Source organism: Amblyomma maculatum, chromosome 1 (assembly GCF_055883805.1).
Source record: "Amblyomma maculatum isolate TAMU_Amacu chromosome 1, ASM5588380v1, whole genome shotgun sequence".
Taxonomy (NCBI): domain Eukaryota; kingdom Metazoa; phylum Arthropoda; class Arachnida; order Ixodida; family Ixodidae; genus Amblyomma; species Amblyomma maculatum.
Genome location: NC_139344.1, coordinates 231045097 through 231067563, shown reverse-complemented (window position 1 = coordinate 231067563; position 22467 = coordinate 231045097). Strand labels below are relative to the sequence as shown.

Here is a 22467-nt window from a genome sequence, read left to right as displayed (position 1 = left end):
TGATAAGATAGAAGTCGGACGTTATAGTGCCCCACTTGATTCGTGGCGGAGTCCAGAAGCGAGCACCAGAAAACGGAGAAACAGAGAGCCGGCTCGCGCCACGAATGCTCATCGAAAAGGAAACCGGTGGCCGAGGTAAGTCGCGATTTCCAAAGAAGAAAAAGCTTTTACGGTATTCATCACGCCTTGACAGAGGAGAGAGGGAGATGCCTAAAGACACCGGGCGCTTTATTTGCCCGAAGGGAGACGGCATGCAGAGCGGAGGAAGGGCACCTGCGCGCCGAGCGGGGCAAACAGTGCCGCACGTGCGAGCGACTCACCGGGGCTGCGGGACCGTGGCGAGAACTTAAGACTCGGGACGGGGCGAGAGGGGGTCGTGGCCTAGCGGCTGGCGCGCGATGACGTCACGAGCGGCGCGCTCGTCGATTGGCGCAAAGTGCAGCGGCGCTGGCGCTCATAAATATGTGGGGCAAGCCGGCGGGGGCCGAGCTCTTTGGAGCGCAAGTCGTGTGTGGAGCGCGCCGCGAGCGGAGTCTTGTGAGCCCGAGCCGAGCGCGCGGCGCAAGTGTGGCCCTGTACGCGGGTGAAGCGGGCGAGGCCGCGGTGGCAGCGTGGCTCGGCGGCGCGCCCCCGGACCCTGCCTGCCTGTATTTCCAGGGTGGTGCGGCGGCGGCCACGCCGTCGCCGTCGGGCTCGTCGTTGAGCTCGTCGCTCGATGAAGACGCCATGGCTGCCGACGAGTACAGCTTCGACCTGGAGAACCTCGAGGAGGTCGTCAAGCAGGAGATGGGCGCCAAGTACGCGGCGCTCCAGCCCGAGCTTCAGCAGCTGGAGCACCTGCGTCGGCCGCTGGTTGGCAGCACGCCGGGCACTCCGCCGGACACGCCGCCCGGTTCGACCGCCTGCCCGGCGTCACCCGAGTTCGGCGCTTGCATGCCGGACGACAGCATGATGTGGCTGTCTCAGCCGCCGCCACCACCGGCGCCGCACCAGGCGCACGTGCGCTTCGGACACCAGGAGCCGCTGGACCTGCGGCCGCAGGGGGATCTCGAGTGGCTACAACTTCGCCGCGACCTGGAGGGCCCGCGGCCCCCGATGCCCCCGCCGATGCCCATGCGGGACATCTTGGACGACGAACAGCTGATTTCGCTGTCTGTGCGCGAACTCAACAAGCGACTCCACGGGTTCCCCCGCGAAGAAGTGGTTCGCCTCAAGCAGAAGCGTCGGACGCTCAAGAACCGCGGCTACGCGCAGAACTGCCGGACCAAGCGCCTGGCGCAGAGGCACGAGCTGGAAAGCAGGAACCGCATCCTTCAGGCCGAGGCCAACCGTTTGCGTCAGGAGCTGGAACGCGCCTGCCAGGAGCGTGACTTCTACAAGCAGCAGCTGGGCGCCGCCGCGCGCGCCCGCGCCCAGCAGCCGCAGCCGCCGCCGCAGCAGCTGCCGCCCCACGGACTCGGGCCCGGCTCGCCGGACTTCCTCATGTGACTCGCCCGCACTACTTGAGACTGTACGAAAGGCGCACTGCGCCGACGACCACTGAGTGCCGTCGCCTGGCCTGATGCCCCAGCCGACGCGCACCGCCAACTGGACTGTACGAAAGGCGGCTCCGCCCGCTGACGACTCCCCGCTTGCGCTTGCTTTGCTTGTCCCTTGTCTTGCCCGCCGCTCAAAGTTCAAGGAGGTTCGCGTTCTAGAGGCCTCCAGGTGGGCGGCTCCCGGGACGAGTTTGCTATCAACAGGTACGAAAGGCCCCGCATGGCCGCATTTGCCCCTTGACCACCGAGCCGAACGCGGGTCCGCTTGCGGGCAGGAGACGCCGCACCGGCACTGAGATTGAGGCCGGAGTCGCTGCGGTGTCTCGTCTCCGCTGTTATGTTGTTCCACGCACTCGCTCCGTGCGTTCCCGCTCTCACTCGGGCGTACTGCCGCCTGTGTTCCCAAGCATGCGTTCTCTTTCGCAGCCTTCCGTGTCGAGCGTTTCCATTTACTTTTCGTTTTTGCTGCCGGCGGTTAGAGTAAATGCTAGTCGTGGTCAAAAAAATTTGTGATCGTGTCGCTTTCATCGTGAGTGATTTTGTTGCCATTCTCGGTCGGTCGTGTCCCTTAAGTTACGCCCATCGTACAAGTGCGATGCAGGTATTTGCTGATGCTGAAATAGCAGAATCAGTGCAGCTATATCGTGTACTTCCTGCATTTGCCCGCAGTTTGCAATGTGAGAGGAACGAAGAAACATTCGTGTTTTCTAGTCTGTACTTCACCGATATTTGAAGGAAAGGTTGTACGCTGAGTGCTCGCCTTAATCGTGGCAATTGATCTCGTCTCCAGTGCATGTGTATGCTCCAGTACCCAGGTTTCGCTCCATAAGAATTTTGGCTGCCATTCCTAATCTGCAGCTGCTAAAATTGTAAGAATCAACTCTTTATCCCAGCCTGTCATTAAGGAACTCTCATGCATACTATGTCTCCAATTCTCCTGACCACAAGATGGGAACACCGTAAATGGTATTACTTTTTTTTTTTTTACAAGTAACATTCTTTTTTGCCGGAGGGCCTTTCATTTGACCGTATGGGAACAAGTCAGAGTGTCGTTAGCTCTAAGCGACGGTCCTGATCGCAAAATGTCAGAGCAAGATCCTCAATAGCGAGTCCGCATGAGATGACGCTAAAATGCATGTTGTTTTCCCATGTGATGTTTACGAACATAGAAATGATAAGTAGGGTCTCTCTAAAACAGCACTGAGAGGCTGTGCCAGAATACATGGCCGCTGCCATGGCTCTAGTGACTTCTGCCTTTCAGCGCAGCTTAGACGTCATTAAGTCGTGGCGCTGTGAGGCTCTGTCACGATTAGATTAAAGAAGCTCTTGTTGCTGAGTGCGTTGTATGCACTAACGTTATGAAGGTCAGTGAAACTTTTTCTTGAACCTTTAGCCAATTACTGAAATATTCTTTCATGACTGTACACGGAGACAAAATAATCAAGTGTCCACCAGTTTGCTGGTTATGTGACCCCTGTTGCGTCTTTCGACTACAAGTTTTGTGCCCTTCTAGCGCGCGTTGTTTCAGCTCGTGCTCACACGACGCCCTTGTTTTTCAAGTGAGACATAGTTCCTGGGATCAATGTGGACACTGCCTTAGTCAGTGAAGCCGTATTGAAGACATTCAAGTTCGTGCAATACTGTTATGGCAAACAGTACTAACCGTGGGAGGCTGTCTACAAAGCCACTTAAATATGCCCCTCTGTTGCCGAAACGGAAGTACACAAACCCCACCGCTATAACACAGTGCAGTGTCCGCAAATATGAGTTTACTAGTCTTGGTACAGACTCAGCTATGGGAAACCTTTTAATGGATACGTATTTTCTTTCCTAGGTTCACGTAAATGACCCCTGACAGCTGCACTACTAACTCGTGTATTAGCTGCGTAATGGTGTGACGCGGGCATTCGCGAAAAAGGAGAAGTTGGTGTACGCAGAGGGTTGTTCGATTCAAGGTGTAGAAAAGAGCGATGTGCAATGTTTTGAAAAACCACATATATTTCTTTTCTCCTTTTATTTTTAAGGCAAATCAAATAACTTGTTTTGGGGCGCAATTCCTATTTTAAGGCCATCAGTTGTTTTCATGCGACATGGAAAAAAAAAAAGCACGCTGTTTTCTACTGTGATAAGTGATACTGTATATTAATATGTGTGTGCAAAGAAAAAAAATCGCATTATTCGTTTTTATTTCAAGTTGTGTTATGTCCAAGAAATTTCAACGCTGTTACATGAACATGTGCATGTATGTAATTGTATAAAAACCCCACTCGCATTAGTAAGCTCGTGTAAATATTCCCAATGCACGCGCAACCACTGTCTCACTGAGGAAGCAGGAGCGCTTCATGCGTCGCCCATCGCGGCCGCGCGGTCTTGGCACGGAGCGGCCCATTGCGTCCCCTGCTTCACCGGTGCTGGCACGCCTGAGTTCCACCCACCTCTATCATTGGAGAGCGTGTAACATTATTCTTAATATTCTGCTGTCTTCTGCTCCTGCCAGATTCAGGTCAGCTTAACGAAGGCAAATTGTGCGTGTTCTCAGTTGGCCTTTAAGCGCTTGTACATACCTGCTTGCATGGGTGGTGCGTTTTAACCGAGCGGACAGCAATTTTAAACCTTGTCAGCTTTTCGTGGAAGGTGTGCACTGTAATACGAACGGTTACGTTGTCAAGACCACTTTCCAGGAGACGATTGTCACGGTGTAAAAATATAAAATCAAGCAATAAAAGGAAACATGACTGAAAAAAAAAAAAGGAAAATGACCTTACGCCTTTTCTCTCCGCCATGTTGGCGGAAACAATGAGCAGCAGAAGTATACAAATAGTGACGCAACAAACCGCATCTCTTTGAAGAAACCATATACCTGTCTCAGTATGCGCTTGACCAGGCGAAGATTTGCAGGGGCCATGTTATATAACAATTATCACTCTTTTTTTTTTTTACCATTGGTCGACTGGTCCTTTGATGCTAGCACCGGCTAGAGACTTGCTAATAAATTACCAACTTTGACGTCACAGGTGGCAAGGAGACGAAGTAGTGAACCCGGAAAAAATCGCTAAAATGGTCACTAGCGGCCTTATTTTGTGCCGGTTTCTTTCAGAAATGACTCTCTTTTGCCCTATCGTCAAGCGCGGTTTGGTACCGGAGCCATAAATAGAACTGCTTGACAGTCAATGGCTCCGACGCCGCACGGAGCACCTGCTAATCCTCGAGGAGGAAAGAGAATCAATGAGATAACCAATCGTTGCAGAATACGATCCTCTATTTCATTACCGAGTCCTAACATGCATATAATCCCGTATACACTTGCGGAAGCCGCAGATCGCAAAAGTTGTTGCTTTTACTTGCAAACAGTACCTCTTGGAGCTGTAACGAATTGTATGTAGCCTTCAAAAGACATGAAAATATCCCGGCTCTTTCTGACTTGAAACAGAACTTTAATAGAGTATATGAACGTTCATTTCATAGGTGATTGTGTTAAGGGATGAATTATCGGAGCTTACCTCATCCGCTCAAACAAATTTACTACCATGGATGGCTTAATGGTGGGAAACATTGCACCTGCCGAGAGAATGTGTCGTTTGCTTTATATCCACAGAGCAAGTTCCTCAGTTAACTACAAATGACACGCATTATGTTCGCTATGTATAGGTCTGCAGTATGTAATAAATAAATAAATACTTCTAGGAACACCATTCAGTGCATGCAGTTCCATTTCATTCGAAGGTTTGCTATGCGGCATGAGGCGAGTTTGTAAGCTTAGGAAGCAGTCACAGGGCCGGAATGGGTGAAGAAAGGGACGAAACTAAGTGCAGGTTTGTAATGCTGTATATGGCTTTGATGGTAACTTCAAATTTCTCACATTGTCATTTATTACAGTTCTCAGCTCAGACTTACTTTTTCTGCTATCTTATATTACGTCACTTGCAAAAATATTAGCGTCGCGAATATGCGTCGCAATTCATGCTGTTGGCAACACTTTTCAAGAACACAAATATCAGGGTTGTTTCTTACAATATCACCGAACAATTTGATGACAGTATCGTACGTTGCTGACCATAATGATCTTCACTTTTCGGCGGAGGAGGTGTTCGTTGCAGTAAAGGACTTCACTCTGCGGTTACCCAGCTTCATTTGTGTGCACTAATGCGTTGAGTAGAAGTTGCTTATGTTCTTTGCACTTACCTGAACACTACTTTCACTTTAACATAAGCGAGTGTTAAACATATAACTATCTTGCAGTTACATTAACGGCCGCATATTGAGGAAAATTAACCCAGAGTTGCAACGCGGTTCCATCGAAAAAAATAAAAAATAACGATAATTTAACGTCTGCCAAACCTCTTTTGAAATAAGGGTTAGAACTTTGCCCTGCACCTCTGTGTCGGTCTTCAACCGTACTTTATTTATTTCCCTGTTAAAAAGGTGTGACGACAAAGGAGTTAATGCGTAGCGAAAGAAAAATTGCCAAGGAAAGGCATCGCGCATGGGGATACCGATGTACAACTCTCTTAATTGTAAACATTTGCCTCACTCATGACAGGTTTGACAGCTGAGGAGCTCCGTGGCCTCCTAGCAGATAGCAGACAAAAAAAAAAAAAAAAAAAAAAGCTTTACTGAAAACACACAGACAACAGTCCGTCACAGTGCAGCTTATACGACGAATGTGCACTTTTTTGTTTAACGATGCCGGAATTCATTGACTCAAGCTACACCTAATTAAACTCAGCAATGTAATATTGTTGTTCCCAAATGTAACTTGAAACTTTGCTTGTGGTTTTGGTAAGGGAAACACCTGCAAAGACTTATGAGAGGAACTCTGCATTCAGTAATTTCGCTCTAATGAAGGTATTCGTCGACAAGGTTGCAAAAAGTAGTATCCTTTCTCCATCATCCAGCTTGACAAACATTACGGAGATTTTGTCGAACATAGACTTCATCAACTTTTCGAGTTCGGAAAGCTGCTAAAAAGGGCTTCTCTTGAAAGCAACATGAGCACCACTTAAGCATGGTCCAAGTCAAGCGACATGGACACTTCTCAAGAAAACAGCTTGTCCGGAAAATATGACCATGACAACAATAACGGCGCCCATGTATAGTAAAGTAGTGAGCGCTTCAGAAATAGGAATGAGTTCTACTGCGATGTGAGCAAATGATCGGCATAGTGACATCCATCAAGTTGCGACAGCAAACGTCATGGACATGCTCGGTGAAGTACCAGGTTATAAGAACAACCGATGAGTTATGCAGTATTTAGTCGATACTATCTGCTGTGCTAGAAAACTATTGATAGTATAAGAAAAACGGTAGGTGTTAAATTAGAAGGCTTGAAAAACGGCATCATTTTTTTCGCACAGTGATTCAATGCCTGCAATTGTATTGAAAGCTATACTGAACTTATTGAACGCTCTGATCTTAAATTAGCCTCGCTGTTGGTCTTGTAAACGTCTTCTCGCACGAGGCAAGCAGCGAGTAACAATGTACCAATACACGTAGACGAAAAACAAACTAACAAACACGCGTTTACGGCTCAGTAAATGAAATGCTGCAACTTTACGTTGGTAACTAGAGCTGTCCACACAAATGGTATATTCAGAGACCATGATAGTTGAGACTCTTCTTGACAGTGCAAAAGTAAGTGTGCCATGTCAGCTCGTTCGGTTAAACTTTTAAGCATACTTCAAAAACAGATTTCAACTCCTGCATGTCCCCATAAGAGCCAGGCATAAAGACGCGATCCCACTGTCGTATACGCGACGTGCGTCTTATATTCTACGTGTATTGAAAGAAATGCAAATATGGTGGAGCTCAATGCCAGAATTATAGAACTGGATCAAAAGAATCAGATGTTTGATACAGTCTTAATTTAGGAAGTAGTGCAAGGGCAAACTACTTGCGAAGTTACTAGTTAAGTCAGCTGCGCGTGTACTTCCAGAGATAAAAAAGTAATGGAAGTAAATCGCGCACTCAAAATGATATTCATAATTTCAGCATATTCCATTTCATAGTTATTAAGCCAGCCATCACGCCTTTTGTTTGAGAATGCCTCACTCAGCCTCTCTTTTTCTTTTTTTCACGGACTTATTCTCTATCTTTACTTTTTTGAGAGGAAATGCTGATTTGGAGAAACTAACTGTAAAACTTATATTAGCCCCTTTTTCGAAACGCGGTTTTGGTAAAGAGCATTACACGCAATAAATATCTCGTGGTGTTCAGCCGGATGTCCTCAATGAGGAAGATACAACAACATATTGCAAAGCGACGAGTTGTTCATGCAAATAGAGCCGGTCATTATTGGAACACGCTGTCAGTACGGCACGCTTTTGAAGTTTACATACATCCGAAAAGTGAGCGATACTTGCACTAATGTCCCCTTTTTCAAGGTTTTCATGAATTATTTGCACAAGATCAGTAGTCAGTCGTTTAGTAAGAAAGAAAAGTTTAAAGATAGGTTTTGAATGGTACTAGTAATAAACAGCATGCTAAATGTAATCCGAGCTGTTATTGCGAGCAAACACTTGAGCACGCAGAATAGTTTCTGGCAACAATATAGCTTTGTTATTTAACACACGGAGTGAACTTTTTGAAAGAATGTTTCTTAAAGTGGAATTTCTAAGGTTGAACGCAGAAGAAAATTATGTAAAATGAATCACTTAGAAATTTTTCTTGACCCAGAAATAGTGGAGCTATTTTCGGAGTAACGGAAATTACATATATTTCAAGGAGAGCAAATATTATCAGATTCCCGAGAAAAACGTCGACGAAAGTTGCGCATACAGCCATGTTATTAGGCGAAGAAATTGCAGAGCTATTCGGTCATATTTGTTTCACGGCACGGCTGCGAGTATCTAGAAGTTGATCACCGACTGAGTTCAGATTACAAAAGTAATACGCAAACATCTTTTCTGTGAGTGATTAGTTACCGTATAGCAGTTTCAGTCATTCTATTTAGTCTTTATTTTCACAAGACTGCACATGCAGTTTAATGTACACGGATGCATCGTGATGGCTTAACAGTAGTGTAATTTTACTCTTTTTTATCGCTTTACTTTTTATCAAATTATAATTTTACATTTTTTATATAAAAGTTGAGCACTCTGTTCCTTAATTTTTATATCATCGTAGATGAATTTCCTGTTTTCTCGAAAATATGCAAACAAATCTATTGCAAACGTGCTCATCAGGGCAAGCCCTTCCGTCGCTTGCTTTGTCCAGAGGCTGTGTGAAGTTGGTTCAGAAAAAAAAAAAAAAGAATTCCGCAGCATCTACGCCGAGCAGTTGATTTTATTGTTTTCGAGGCGTTATAATGCTTTCTGGCGAAGTTAATTGTGTGTTGCTACCGAAGTGAAAATCAGTGAGAAAGCGTACGTGCATGACAGCGGCGCCATCAGATCGTTCATATGTGCTGTCATTGGCCAAAAGTGATCAATAAATGATTTGGGTTGTTTCTCAGCCGTACAACGGAGCCTAAAAACCTCACGGTCTTGGATATTTAGGACAGGATTTCTCCCTATTTTGCACAGATTCAGAGATTAAGTGATGCCACAAGGGCTCTGGTACACAGCTAAAAAATAAGCCCCATTGGCAGGTTAACTTTGGCACAGAAGACGCTACAGAAGCCAAAAGTGTCGCACAGAGTTGAGAAATGCGGTTAAGCAAAAATTTACTCGTGCAGAAACACTGGAGCCTGCAAAACTGTTCACTAGCGGCCATTCGTGCCAATGAAGGGATTTTCATGCCTCAAAGTGAGAGCCTGAATCGAGAAAATAATTTTGTCCTGAAATATCTTAAGGTGTAGTTAATGAGCAAAAACTTTTCATAATTACATGCCACTCCTATTCTTGGATTCTTTTTCAACGAATGAAAACAAACATATAAGTAAAATAAAAAGTAATAAGAATTTGGAATTTTGCTTTGTAAGCGCTCGCACTCATTCGCAGCGGTAAAGTGTACTTTTCTAGTACACTTTAGCAGCGGCTTAATCTCGTGGATGTGCACAAACGGAGCAGGTCGCCTTAAGCCGCGCTTCTACACTCGAGTCCGGCGAGATTCCATGACATCGAACGATGCATATAGATAAGTATGCACATGGCGTCGAAGTAATGATGTTTAAGGTAAGTGCCTACCATCGATACTGGAAGTTTTGACGCCTTCCATGGAGAAAAAAAAAAAAAAAAGTCTTCAGGGCTTTACAAAGCAAATCAAATCAAAATTTATTCAACATCATTGATGCTGGGGAGCACATTCAAAAAGCCAGCTAATGGCTTGACAGGGACAGTGCCCCCTTGTACAAAGCAACGGTAGCATACACACGTCGACATATAATTTGTCAATTAAAAGATAAAAAAGAAGTATAATACATTAGTACACACTTCATAAGTATATGAAATATACAAAGAAGAATGAGAAGTGCAGTACATTTAACATTGTCTTCAGCATATCTTTAGAAACCATGCGAAGTACATATATACAAAATTATCACCATATATTTTATAATGCCATACAAACATTTATGAGGATAAAGTTAAGCTATGTACCACCTGAAGTTAATGTGATGATGAATGTTTAATGTTCCGGTTTAATATGTTGGGAATTCGATACGTAAGCATTTGCTTGCCATAATTAGTACGAGAACAAGGTATTTACAATGATTCATTCATTCTAGTTGTGTAATGATTAGCTCTCGTTGTCAATTCTGCCAGAATATTAAAAAAAAAAAAACGTTCCTTGTTCTGGTGTAAGTATGATAGTGATGCATTAACATTTCATGATATATTTTTACGACTGGCATAATTTCGAGTGAACGAAATATATGTTCGGTATGTGTATTATATGGTACGTCAGAAATAATACGAACCGCTTTCTTTTGAAATTTTTGCAATTTAGCGATGTTTGTAAATGTGGTGGTAGCCCATACTAGGTGGCTGTGATTGAGGTGAGAAAGAAATAGTGGGTGGTAAATTAGTTTCCTAACCGCGACAGGCAATAAATAGCGAACTTTGAATAGAATGCCGATGGTCCTCGAAAGTTTAGAATGAAGATTATTAACATGAAGATCCCAAGATATATTTTCCTGTAATATTACTCCAATACTTTTTATTGATGAAACTATTTCTACTGGGGTACGCACAAGCAGGAAATTCGGTTTTGCGGCCATGACTTTATTTTTAGCCCTGAATAAAACTGAATTTGTTTCTGTTATGTTTATTGACAACAATGATGCTCTGCTTCAGTGAAATAGCCTTTCAAGAGATACGTTCGCGTTTAGAACTAATTCCGAGATAGCGGTAGCTGTAAAGAATAAACTCGCATCATCTGCATAGATAATAAATTTGGCAGTATCCCTAGTTTTCACAATGTCATTTACGTTGAGGTTTAATAAGAGCGGGCCTAGGATGCTTTCCTGAGGAACACCCGAGAAAACCGGCTTTATTTCGGACAAGCAATTATGGATAGCAACTATTTAGAGGCGATGTTTCAAGTAACTTGTGAGAAGCATATTGAAATTACCTCTGAAGCACTAATGCTCAAGTTTCTGGAGTAATATTTTATGGTTAATATTGTCAAAAGCTTTGGAAACGTTTATATATATCACGAGCTAAGGACTGCGTTTCAAACAATTCTAAAATAATTTCTTTTGGGCGTAGTAAAGCAGTTTTCATCGACCTGCCTTCACGAAACCAAACTGAGCATCTGTTAAGATGTTACATCGATTAACAAAACGTATCATGCGTTTATAGATTAACTTATCTAGGCACTTGAAAATCACTGGCAGAATAGATACTGGTCGGTAGTTATATAACACGTCCTTGTTCCAATCTTTAAACATTAAAGTCATTTTTGCAATTTAGAGTTTTGAAGGCAACATTCCAGAAATAAATACGTTGTTTATGACAGTTGTCGCGAGATACAACTCGTCGCAGATGACAGTTGTCGCGAGAAGTTATATGCAGGCAAGCACTGCTGAGAATCTTCCCTATGTTCACTGGAACTAGTGCAGCTACAAAGAACTTCCGTCCCAGAAGGTACTTTTCTTGTACTTGTATCTCGAAAACTCTTATTCCTCCATCTCACCTTGAGCGAATCGCCTTTTAATCAGATCAGAACATGCGTGAAGCAACTTTCAGAGGAGTGGATGCTCTAATAATGATCTGTTATGACGTCAGTATTTCACTGCGCATGTCCGTACTCCTGGTTCGATGAGTTTCTTTTCAGAACAGCGGATAACAAGGACATACACTTACCCAAAGCAAGCGTCTGGCCGTATTGACGACCTCCATTTCATTATTTTCTGTTCTCCTCCGCCACATTATTATCTGCATCTGTACTTGCACATGAACTGCAATAGCAACTGCTCGTTTTTTATTTTATTTTATTTTATTTTTTTTTGGCTGATGAAGCGGTGCTGCACTTTTTCGAAATTCTCTTGCGCTGGAATTGGAAACTCCTGTGTCCTGCATCCGTGTTTCTGTACAAGACACGCACCTTATCGCTCGTTCCAAGAAAAACGAGAAAGCGTTCCTTTCTACCAACTTTTCTCGAAGAACTTGAACAGCTCACTTGTGTGCACTGTCACATGTAGGCTTGTGATACTGACTTATCGCTGGCCTAAGTGACTCAACTGGTGCATGTATAATCCCGACAGATCTCACCCTATACTTCGAAGAATGGCTCCTGCCGTATTTCAAGCAACTCTTCTAATGCGGTGTCTGGTAGCAATACTTTTATCGTTTTGATGAAAAAGGTAAGAAAGCTTCTCAACTTCTTAGATACACTAGTAACTCTTCAACATGTTAGAACAGCACTTTGATATATACGTTACCAATATCCTTTGCCTTTAATCATGATTTGCGCTACGAAAATACAGCTTTATTGTTTCCTCCCTGTGGATGATGGCATTCCACGTACGAAATTAGTGGCAGATGCTGCTCAGACGCGCATAGGAAAAGGGGTGGGCTAAGGAAACGGGCGCTCTAAAGTGGCCCTGATTTGCTCGCTGTCGGCCCACATATTTGCAGCCAAGACTGTCTAAAATACACAATCGAGAAAAATGTGGGAGCGTTACCAGAAAGGATAAAAAATAGCGGTTGTAGTTTTCCGCACGTAATTAAAAGTAAATCTTTTCGTACTTTCATGGTTTAGCACTAGCAGTTAGATCGTTGCCAGAGATGCAGTACTTCGTTATTAAAAAAAAAAAAAAAATCACATGTAAGGATTCCTGCAAGAGACAATAATCCCCGCCAATCTTGCATTTTACAGCTCTACAGGTACATTCTTGCTGATCGAGAATAACTAGTAATGCTAGATAAGTGCCATTGCAGAGACGTTGGCTAGCGAACTATGGCTCCCCCTCAGCAGTTACTCCATTTCATTTGACGTAGTAATATGTTATATGTGGTACAAACTCGCACATAAGTCTCCATGCTAATTTTTCTTCGATTTTATGCTCAGACGTATATTTGTAGGCGCGGTGGTGCATTCCATATGCGCACGTATTCTGAAAGTGTATGTTATCATGTACCGTCTTTGCCAAAAGAAACCAAGCTGCGGGTACCGCTTCTCATTCGGGTAGTAGAAAATTCCTACCACTTCTGAAGCTGTAAATCTGTGCAAAGTAAAGGCGATCTCCTATCCTCACTTGTTAACAAGTTGTGATCATCCGGGAATCAACGTTGGCTTTACAATACAAGCGAGAAGCAAAACGGGCAGCCTGGTTACTTTTGGCAAAGACTGTACATACTTGGATTACACACAGGTACACACACAAAATTAGGCTACGCTTTGGACACTTAAAGACGAGAGCTAAGTGGCTTGTGTCGTTCGCGGTAGCTAAAGAAAGACTTGGCATTCCAAGGATGCTGTGGCCAAAATGGACGAAGACCCGCTGCAGTGGCTTAGTGGTTAGGTGCCCGACTACTGAGCCTGAGTCAGCCCTTGTTCGAAAAGAACCTTACCGGCTGCGTTTTGATACAGGCGAAATACGGAAGGCGCCCACGTGATTCACTATATAGGTGAATGCTAAAGGCCTTCGGGTTGACAAAATTACTCCGAAGCTCTTCACTACGGCGTTCCTCATAGCGTGAGCCGATTCGGGAGGTTAAACCCTACGTGCCGTACCAAAATGGGTGAAGAAAAAAAAAAAAGCAGTTGCGGTCATACTTGTGCAATATGTGAGTGCGTTTATAAAAAAAAATGCATTCTTGCATAATTAATGAATTGCGCACTTTTTTCATCCCCTATTTCGAACGTCCCCATTTCGCTACAATGCTAGTAATAGTCGCTGTTTCACCCGGGCTTGGTGTAACGCTTTACATGTCACACCGACAGACGATCAATCTTCGCTGCAGCTTCAATAGCCACATTATTCATTCTCATACAATACTCCACGTCCATAATTTTTTATTGATAAAATAACCTTCAACCACATTGTCGACGAATATTTAAGGACTTATACGCAGAATTCAGCACAGTAAAGACATCTACGAGGAAAATGAAATCCTTTAATAGAAAATGAACCCTTATTATCATGACCCGATGAACTACGCTTGATATAATGTCAGAAATAAGAAAATAAAAGCCCACAAATGAAGACAGAACAGTGAAATCAGCAAGTGTAACAAATACATGCCCAAAAGGAGTCGTCTCAATGGCTGCGGAGGCCACACGGCGAACTTCAATGGCAACGACAATCAACATTTAGGCCATGAAAATCTCACTTAAAGTAACAACGAGGTTTTGCATCACAGATAAGGGAAAAAAATATATACGAAATCCTATTCATTGCTGGTATGGGATGTCAAGCTCCTGTGAAGCGAATTAAAGGCCTACTAACAGAGAGTGATGATTACGGGAGAATAGAAGTCAGAGGTTGGATTAGTAGGAACGTCAGATGAGGTCGCCGTGTAAGGTGAGCTAGACGCATGCGACCTGTTGCTCTCCTATGCAGTTAGTGTACTTATTTATATACGCGGGTAAGCCACCTTGCTCGAACCACTACACGACAGTACAAATTCAGTTAAGATGAGATTCCGTGTCGCAGTGCATTTGGAGAGAGTGATTCTGGTTCGATGCTACTTTAGTGATACGACCGTCAAAACTTACTCGACGTGGCGCTCAGGAAGTGCTAGGACCCCATTAGTGACATGACATGGCAGGCAATCCCATACTGCAGCCCACTCGCCCTCCGATGGCAAGTGGTCTGCATGCGATCGAAATGTTAAGTCTTAGTTATGCTGCCGAGAGCTGATAATGTAGCTGTGCTCTCTGGTTACTTGTTCAGCCTTTTTCAAGATACGTTCCGCCGCCTAGCGGCGCGCACGTGCAAATACACACACACACACACACACACACACACACACACACACACACACACACACACACACACACACACACACACACACACACACACACACACACACACACACACACACATACACACACACACACACACACACACACACACACACACACACACACACACACACACACACACACACACACACACACACACACACACACACACACACACACACACACACACACACACACACACACACATATATATATATATTCAAGGTTCGTATACAGACAACATTAATACCCGAGAAAGTAGCAGGGGGGACAGCGGCCGACGTAGCTCAGTTGGAAGAGCACCGGACGCGGTATTCGGAGGTCGTGGGTTCGGTTCCCACCATCGGCACGTTGTTTTTCTTTCTACTTTGTGTTTATTTATCTTTCCCCTAAACACTTTACATTACTAATTTATGCGATTATAGCAGTAAAACATTAAAAAAAAAGACAAGTTACAATCCCCAGTGCTTTCCTTGGCTTCGTCGACTGTTGGCTTCTTTCCTTCATGTATTATAACGAGCACCCTCATTTCCATTTCCCCTTCATTTATCTGCTTGTAGCTTACGGGGGTCTCAGTTCTGGCAGTCTTGAAGCCATAGGTAGCATAAGAGGGTTCTAGCACAGCTTTCGCCCTTGCTCGTGATCACGTTCTACGTGACGCTGGCGGTGACACAGGGCGTTCCACGTCCGCCGCGATGGTTGAGGGTGGCGCTGGTGAACACTCTCAAGGTTCGTATACAGACAACATTAATACCCAAGAAAGTAGCAGGGGGGACAGCGGCCGACGTAGCTCAGTTGGAAGAGCACCGGACGCGGTATTCGGAGGTCGTGGGTTCGGTTCCCACCATCGGCACGTTGTTTTTCTTTCTACTTTGTGTTTATTTATCTTTCCCTTACTAATTTATGCGATTATAGCAGTAAAACATTAAAAAAAAAGACAAATTACAATTCCCAGTGCTTTCCTTCGCCTCGTCGACTGTTGGCTTCTTTCCTTCATATATATATATATATATATATATATATATATATATATATATATATATATATATATATATATATATATAATCAATGCGAAACGCTGGTCTCCACCTGTTTCCTGCTGCTTGTGATTTATCTTAACATCTAGTTTAGTTTATGGGATTTAATGTGTCAAAGCAACTTAGGCGGTGGAGAGATGCCGTAGCGGAGGGCTCCGGAAATTTAGACCACCTGGGGTTCTTGAACGCGCACTGACATCGCACAGCACACGGGCGCCTTGCTTTTCGCTTCCATTGAAGAGCGGCTGCCGAGGCCGGAATTCGATCCCGCATCCTTGGGTACAGTAGTCGAGAGCACTATCCTTTACACCACCGCGGCGGGACTATTAGAACATTTACTAATTATTTGCCAAGAAACCATCTCTATTATAGAGTTGTTACGCCTTGAGATCCGTTATTTCTCGCCTGTGTGTCTCCTTGCCTCTTTAAAAAATATCTACTGATTATCTGAAATTTGTATTTGTTAAAAGTACATGCTTCCTGAGTGCTGCCTTCAAACTCAAACTTGATTGTCGACCGACTCGGAGTGCTTGATAGCATACAGCGGTTGCAAAGTTGCTCAGAGTTCATCGGAAAACAAAATTACATTCCGCTCAAAGTTGCTACACAGCACAGGCAAGGAAAAGTTTGTACAGAAGTGAACAATTGTGTGCTCGCAGCGAAGACGGTGATGCAACCGGGGTGCAATGGCGCCTGTAATGGGCGGAAAGATATATCGGTAGATATTAAAGGGATGATTCACCAACTCACTTAATGCAAAAAAAAAAGAAAGAGTCGAAACGTTCGAGATCAGAAGAAAAATCAGCCGTCTTGTGTTTCTTCACAACAGCCTCTCAGGTAAAATTAATATCCATTCGCCTGACTGTGTGAAAGAACTTAACACTAGAATAACTGAACATACTTATCAGCATTCATTAGCCCCAGCTTTCGCCAAAAACAAACGCTCATAAGTCCATTTTTTTTCCCTGAGAACAGTTGCAGACTGGAATTCTCTCCCCATTGGTATATTTGAGTCGGATGCTTTTATGGAAATGCTGGGAAGCCATTTTAAACAATTGCAGAGTGAACCTGTTTTATTGTTCTGATGGACATTGTTCTAGTGTGTCGCTTGTTATATCCGTATTTTTATGCAATGCTCCTCCTGCTTGGGCCAAAGTGATGGCCAGCAGTATGACTAAATAGATAATTAAATAAATAAATAAATCGAAGCTGATGGCAAGGTTAAGAAAGCACATGTAGCACACCACTTGGCACTGTATGTTGCTCTGTGTGAGTAAAGTAGTGCGCACCTACATTGCTGACAGTAAACTGGCTAACCTTTCCTCTTCTCATCTCGTCCGACGATTTATTATCAAAAGAGAGCATCGATGGCGCGTGACATCTCAGCCGACGAGTGCTGGCGAGAGCAGCTTCGCCTCGCTACCTACAGCCCGCTTTTTCTTTCGCCTTGGCAGCCTGGTTTCTTTCGGCGAAGAAGCTGAGGCTGCTTCTTTATATTTGTTTTTAGAACTATCAGTTGCCTACCAGTTGTCATAATTTGCATGTTTAACAGCGATAGCGGTAAATAGAAATAAAAACGTTTCGCCTAGTTAGTTACCTTCATGCGCCAGAATACACCTGAGCATACACATTGAGCACACGAGAAAGATGTATATCTGTCAGCCATTGACAACAGAGCCGCGTCGGCATGGATAAACAAGCAAAAAAAAAAAAAGAAAAAAAAGAAAGGACAAATGCATAGGGTATTGGGTGAAACCAATTAATAAAATATAACTAGATGCTCTAGCCTCTGTGAAGTGCACCGAATTAAAGCTTTACTTTGTGCATTATTATTTAAATGGAATGATTTCCTTCACATCCATTACTGAACGCTGTGCTCTTAACTAAGGTGTCGGCGCTGAACATGCAGCCGTTATGCACGTCAGGTTCTCGGCCGGTGCGCTCGTATCTTACGCAGACAAGGAGAAAATGAGTGAAGAAAACTGCTCAAATTAAGGCCCACTAAGGGCGTAGGACTAATCCTGGCGGAGTGCTTTTTAGGATTATTTTCCTGATGCATTACTTTTGTCTGCGCCTCCGCAGTAGCTGAGGGGTCATAGCGGTCGAATACTGAGCCAGAAAACCCGACTGCATTTCGGTGGAGGCTATATAAACGCATGGCGCCCGCATACTGCGCGATGTCATTGTACGTTAAATAATCTCAGGTCGCCGAAATGATCCAATGCCTTCCACTATGACGTCCCTTATAATAGCATGAGCAGTTTTTGAAAGTAAAAAAAAAAAAAAATTCTTTGAATTGTTACGAGTTGCCTCTGGTAGTATGACTGACACCATATATTCCTTGCGAGAATTAGGACTGACTACATAAGAGGGATGCAAAAAACATGCAAGAAAAATGTGAAAAGAATACGGCACCAGGTGCGTAAGTACGCTGTGTCCTCCCTACTGCTACAATAGGGAGGTTCTGCTTGTTTGCATGCTTTTAGCCAATATAATTGTTCAGTATATAGTTGCCCCTCCCTCCTGGGCTGATCCTGTGAGCTTCTCAACAATTTTATTTCAGTATGCAGGCCCTCAAATGTACACAAGGTCTTCTGGTGTCCTGTGACAGAAGCGTGACTGCAGAAAGGTAAGGAGGTGCGCGATCAGCCATCCACCTTTCTTTTCTTGTTCCGCGTTTGCACAGGTATCATCGTGAACGCAATACGACGTCTTGCAGTTTTCTTCGCTACTCAGGACTTACAGGAAAGAAGTGTATCACTGCTTATATATGAGTACAGATGCTTATCACCTGACACCGAATATTAACAGCCATACGCTGTGTTGCCGTATACAGCGCTTGTTCCCGTGAATGGCCTTTTGTACTGCAATACAGCGGCAATTTAACTGGCTTTTCCAAGTAAAGCGACTATTATTTACCTGTGCTTATGCGCACCTATTCCAGAATAAAAACATGCTGGAATCTTCATGCATGTGCGAACGAGCTACCTTTGGAATACACGTTTAAATCGTGGCTATATGTATAAAATTTGAAAGGGCCGAAAACCCATTTCGAATGAGTTATTATTATTTTTTTTTTTGTCGTAATCAAATGTTGGTGTTCATCGCGGCCGATCCCACTAAAATTCTGTTAGGGAAAACACAAAGCATATTTAAGAGAAGTTTTCGAATCAGCATACGCACTTCTCTTCATGTATCCGAAACTGAAACAATCCCGCCGGGGTGGCGCAGTGGTTACGGCGCTCGACTACTGTTCCCAAGGACGCGGGATCGAATCCCGGCCTCGGCGGCAGCTTTTCGATGGAGGCGAAAAGCAAGGCGCCCGTGTGCTGTGCGTTGTCAGTGCACGTTAAAGAACCCCAGGTGGTCGAAATTTCCGGAGTCCTCCACTACGGCGTCTCTCATAGCCTGAGTTGCTTTGGGACGTTAAACCCCACAAACCAACCAACCAACCAAACTGAAACAATGGTAACAGAGAGCAATAGCGATCAGGTGCCTGGGGGAATGAATTAACGGCAACAAATGCGGCATCAGCGCCAGGAAAGCAGGCTTACGTTGGACAATCATATTGCAGCCTTGGACCACAGGTTCAGGACTGGTACGCACACATGGCTACAAATGCGCTGATGAGCGCCGCCATGATATGCAAACCGCTGCTGCTCTGTCGTTTCACTCGTTTCACTCGTTGACACGAAGGCAGCAAACTTATCAGCACTAACTGGGTCTTGTAATGCGCGCTGTAATTTCTTTAATGAAAATTTGTTTTCGCGGCTATACTATATGAAGGATGAGCTCCAATTCTGCAAATACCACATAGACCACACACTAAGGGAGTAATTACTTATTGTCATCCACCCGAGCGAAGCCTTACGGCTACAAAGGAAAACTATACAGCTCTCTCAGAAACTTCGTAGTTAAAGAAAAATATGCCCTGGTCCGGGGATGAATTTTGTAGCTTATAAGGCAGCGCTTGGATGTATGACAATGAGTAATTACTCCCTTATTACAAATATACTCCGCCTTGGGGGATTCCCCTAAAATGTTCGCTCAACGTGCCCCATAAAATGAAAAACTTAATGGTTATGTAATGTAAACAATTAATTAGTGAACTAAATGAACCAGTGTGCTTCTTAGCTGGTGTCCGCCGGAGCCCCAAATATAGGCCCAAGGCTAAATAAATCTAAAGCCAGTTGCCATTGCCTTGACATTTTGGACCTTCTAAAAAATAAATAAAAGAAAAATAAAAAAAAAACACCGGCATTGCTAGTGTTGGTCATTACTCCATCTGCTCCTTTTACCACATGGGCAAAGGATGCCACGCATCGCGTGGCTTTAGAGTGCTTTGCAAAGGCTGGCGTGTGGTGGTCTCACAGCCTACGGAAGTTCTGCATGCTTTGCAGAGAAACACCATAGTTCGACGGCTAACGACAGTTGGGCCAAAATTAGCGCAACCTTCGTGCCTTGCTGCCGTTCGTGTCGGGGGGCTTTGATGAGGCACTCCGGGCGCAGCAAAAGCGCGTTGAGCAATGATCATCAGAGTCACGCGCGGTGCTCCCAATTATTGCACCCGCCTCAAATTCCAGCCATCTGGTCGAGTAACGAGGCTCGGTGAAATATCCGCAGCGGGCGTCCGGGGCCTGCTTCTTTTTCTCGGAAGAAAAAGGTTTCCGAAAGGCTGCCGATAAGGGCACGAGTGTTGATGCCCGTTTCTGCTACTCAGGTTGCCGCCGGCGGCGGCGGAAAGAGAGGGGAGAAGGGGGATGGACTACCGCCGCGTCGCTGCCTGTGCCCTCTGCTTCATCTTGTGTGCCCCCGTCCGGCAGGAAAGGCGTCTTCGTGGCGGCGGCGGAGCATCGCCTCCGACGAAGGCGGCGCCGCGGCATTGGACGATGACGGCCGCGGATCCAACAACAAGGCGCTTCAGCGCTGAATCTCCGGAATGTGAATCGATCGACAGCGGAGGTGGAGCCTGGGCCCCGGACTGGCCCGGGCCCCGCTACGCCGGGCAACCCTTTCGGGGCGTTCATTGGCAGAGACTGGCTCGGCCCCGCCTTCCGCTTAGACACTGCCGCGGAGTACGTGCGCCGTACCTTGGACAGACGGCTTTGTTTGATCTGTGCTTGTTCTGCTCTGTCGCATCCCCCCTTCCTCGTACGTTCATCCTTCCTTCCTCTTTATCCTGCCGCCCTCCTTCACTTCTCCGACAGTTTCATCCGCCTCCTCCTCCGCTCGCTAGGAGCACCATTCATTCCGTGTTTTTCTTGCTTCCTCCGGGACACTTTTTCATCTTTTATTACAGCATTCGGTTTTGTTTTCAACGTTAATCAAAGCCCCCTTCTCTGCCTCTTGGCGCGGAAAAGAGGAGAATGCAAAGTGGGAGGAGGAGGTAGTGGCAGTGTCGTCCAAGGACGTCTCTGGTCGATTCCAAGATGGCGGGGCTCGGACGTTACTTTTCAGAAGAGGAATTACTCTGTCATGCGAAACCTATGGAGTTTGAGGGCGACTTACTTAAAGAGAAAGTAGCTTTGTTCTTTAAGCCCGGAATAAAAACGGAACCATCGAGATATCTAACGAATGTAGAAATAAAGCCCCCTATCTTGTTGGCACCCAGGCTTGTAGGGCAAAGTTGTGGCAATCGCCTACACAGAAAAAGACGATTGATCGTTTGGTACATATTGTTTGTCCTGACTAACATTTTGTAGTAGGATGACTTCTATCATCTGAATATATATATATATGAGATATATATGAAAGTGCATATGTGACACAACACTACATTTTTGATTAACTATCACTGGTAACCTCATCAACTGTGGCGTTATTTGCACCAAATGGTATCACGGAGGATAAAAAATGACCGCGGAGGCTCAGGACAGGACAAATTACATCATTATTCCTGTATGCTGATTTTACGCTCTTACATCCGCAACATCGTTACCGCGACACCTGAGGATCTAACTAATTCGTCTTAGACAGGTGACTTGCTTAAGCCGAAGAGCACAAAAATGATTCAAGTCAGAAAATTTATACTTCTTATGAACTAGAAAAAATAACGATTATGAAAACAAGGAGGAAGTATTCTTTCCAATAAAAGTGGGTACGATAGGATATTGCGAGCATCTTGTGTAGCACGAAAGACACCTTCCTAGCGCTACACTTCTTGAGTGCACACAGAGTCTTCAGTCTTGCTCGCACCGCCTCAAGCTGGCTATACGCATGCAGCCACGCGACGCTGAGGCACTCTCATGCCTAGCGCAGGAGGTCCCTCGCATTGCTTTTGCAAAAACAGACGGGTATCTGTCGTGCACGGAATTCATGACAGACACCGCGATGTGGAGTTCACTCGAACGATGTGGAGAAGCGCCGAATGAACTGAGTGGACCACAATTTCTGCAGTGTCTTACCACGATGGGACCGGTGTTGCAAAAAAAAAAAAAGTATATATATATATAATGCTAATCTTATTAGCGACTCAGTACCTTGCACTGCCTCAGCCTGCCCTCTGAAACACTACAAGTGCGGCATCGCATTATGCACAACGCCGC

General features: G+C 44.9%; 1 protein-coding gene, 1 long non-coding RNA gene and 2 other non-coding genes across 4 annotated transcripts; all 4 read left to right on the top strand.

Moving 5' to 3' along the window:
* The first annotated feature begins 66 nt into the window (after positions 1–66).
* LOC146205873 (uncharacterized) lies at positions 67–21522 on the top strand. Its single transcript, XR_014704267.1, has 3 exons — positions 67–135; positions 18486–18551; positions 20643–21522. It is a non-coding gene; the product is annotated as an uncharacterized LOC146205873 (long non-coding RNA).
* Positions 116–4294, top strand: LOC146205876 (uncharacterized). Its single transcript, XM_084590519.1, has one exon. It carries the CDS (start codon positions 463–465, stop codon positions 1486–1488), a length of 1026 nt encoding a protein of 341 aa, XP_084446645.1. The 5' UTR covers positions 116–462; the 3' UTR covers positions 1489–4294.
* TRNAP-CGG (transfer RNA proline (anticodon CGG)) lies at positions 15162–15234 on the top strand. The gene has a single exon. It is a non-coding gene; the product is annotated as a tRNA-Pro (tRNA).
* TRNAP-CGG (transfer RNA proline (anticodon CGG)) lies at positions 15666–15738 on the top strand. The gene has a single exon. It is a non-coding gene; the product is annotated as a tRNA-Pro (tRNA).
* Positions 21523–22467: the final 945 nt, after the last annotated feature.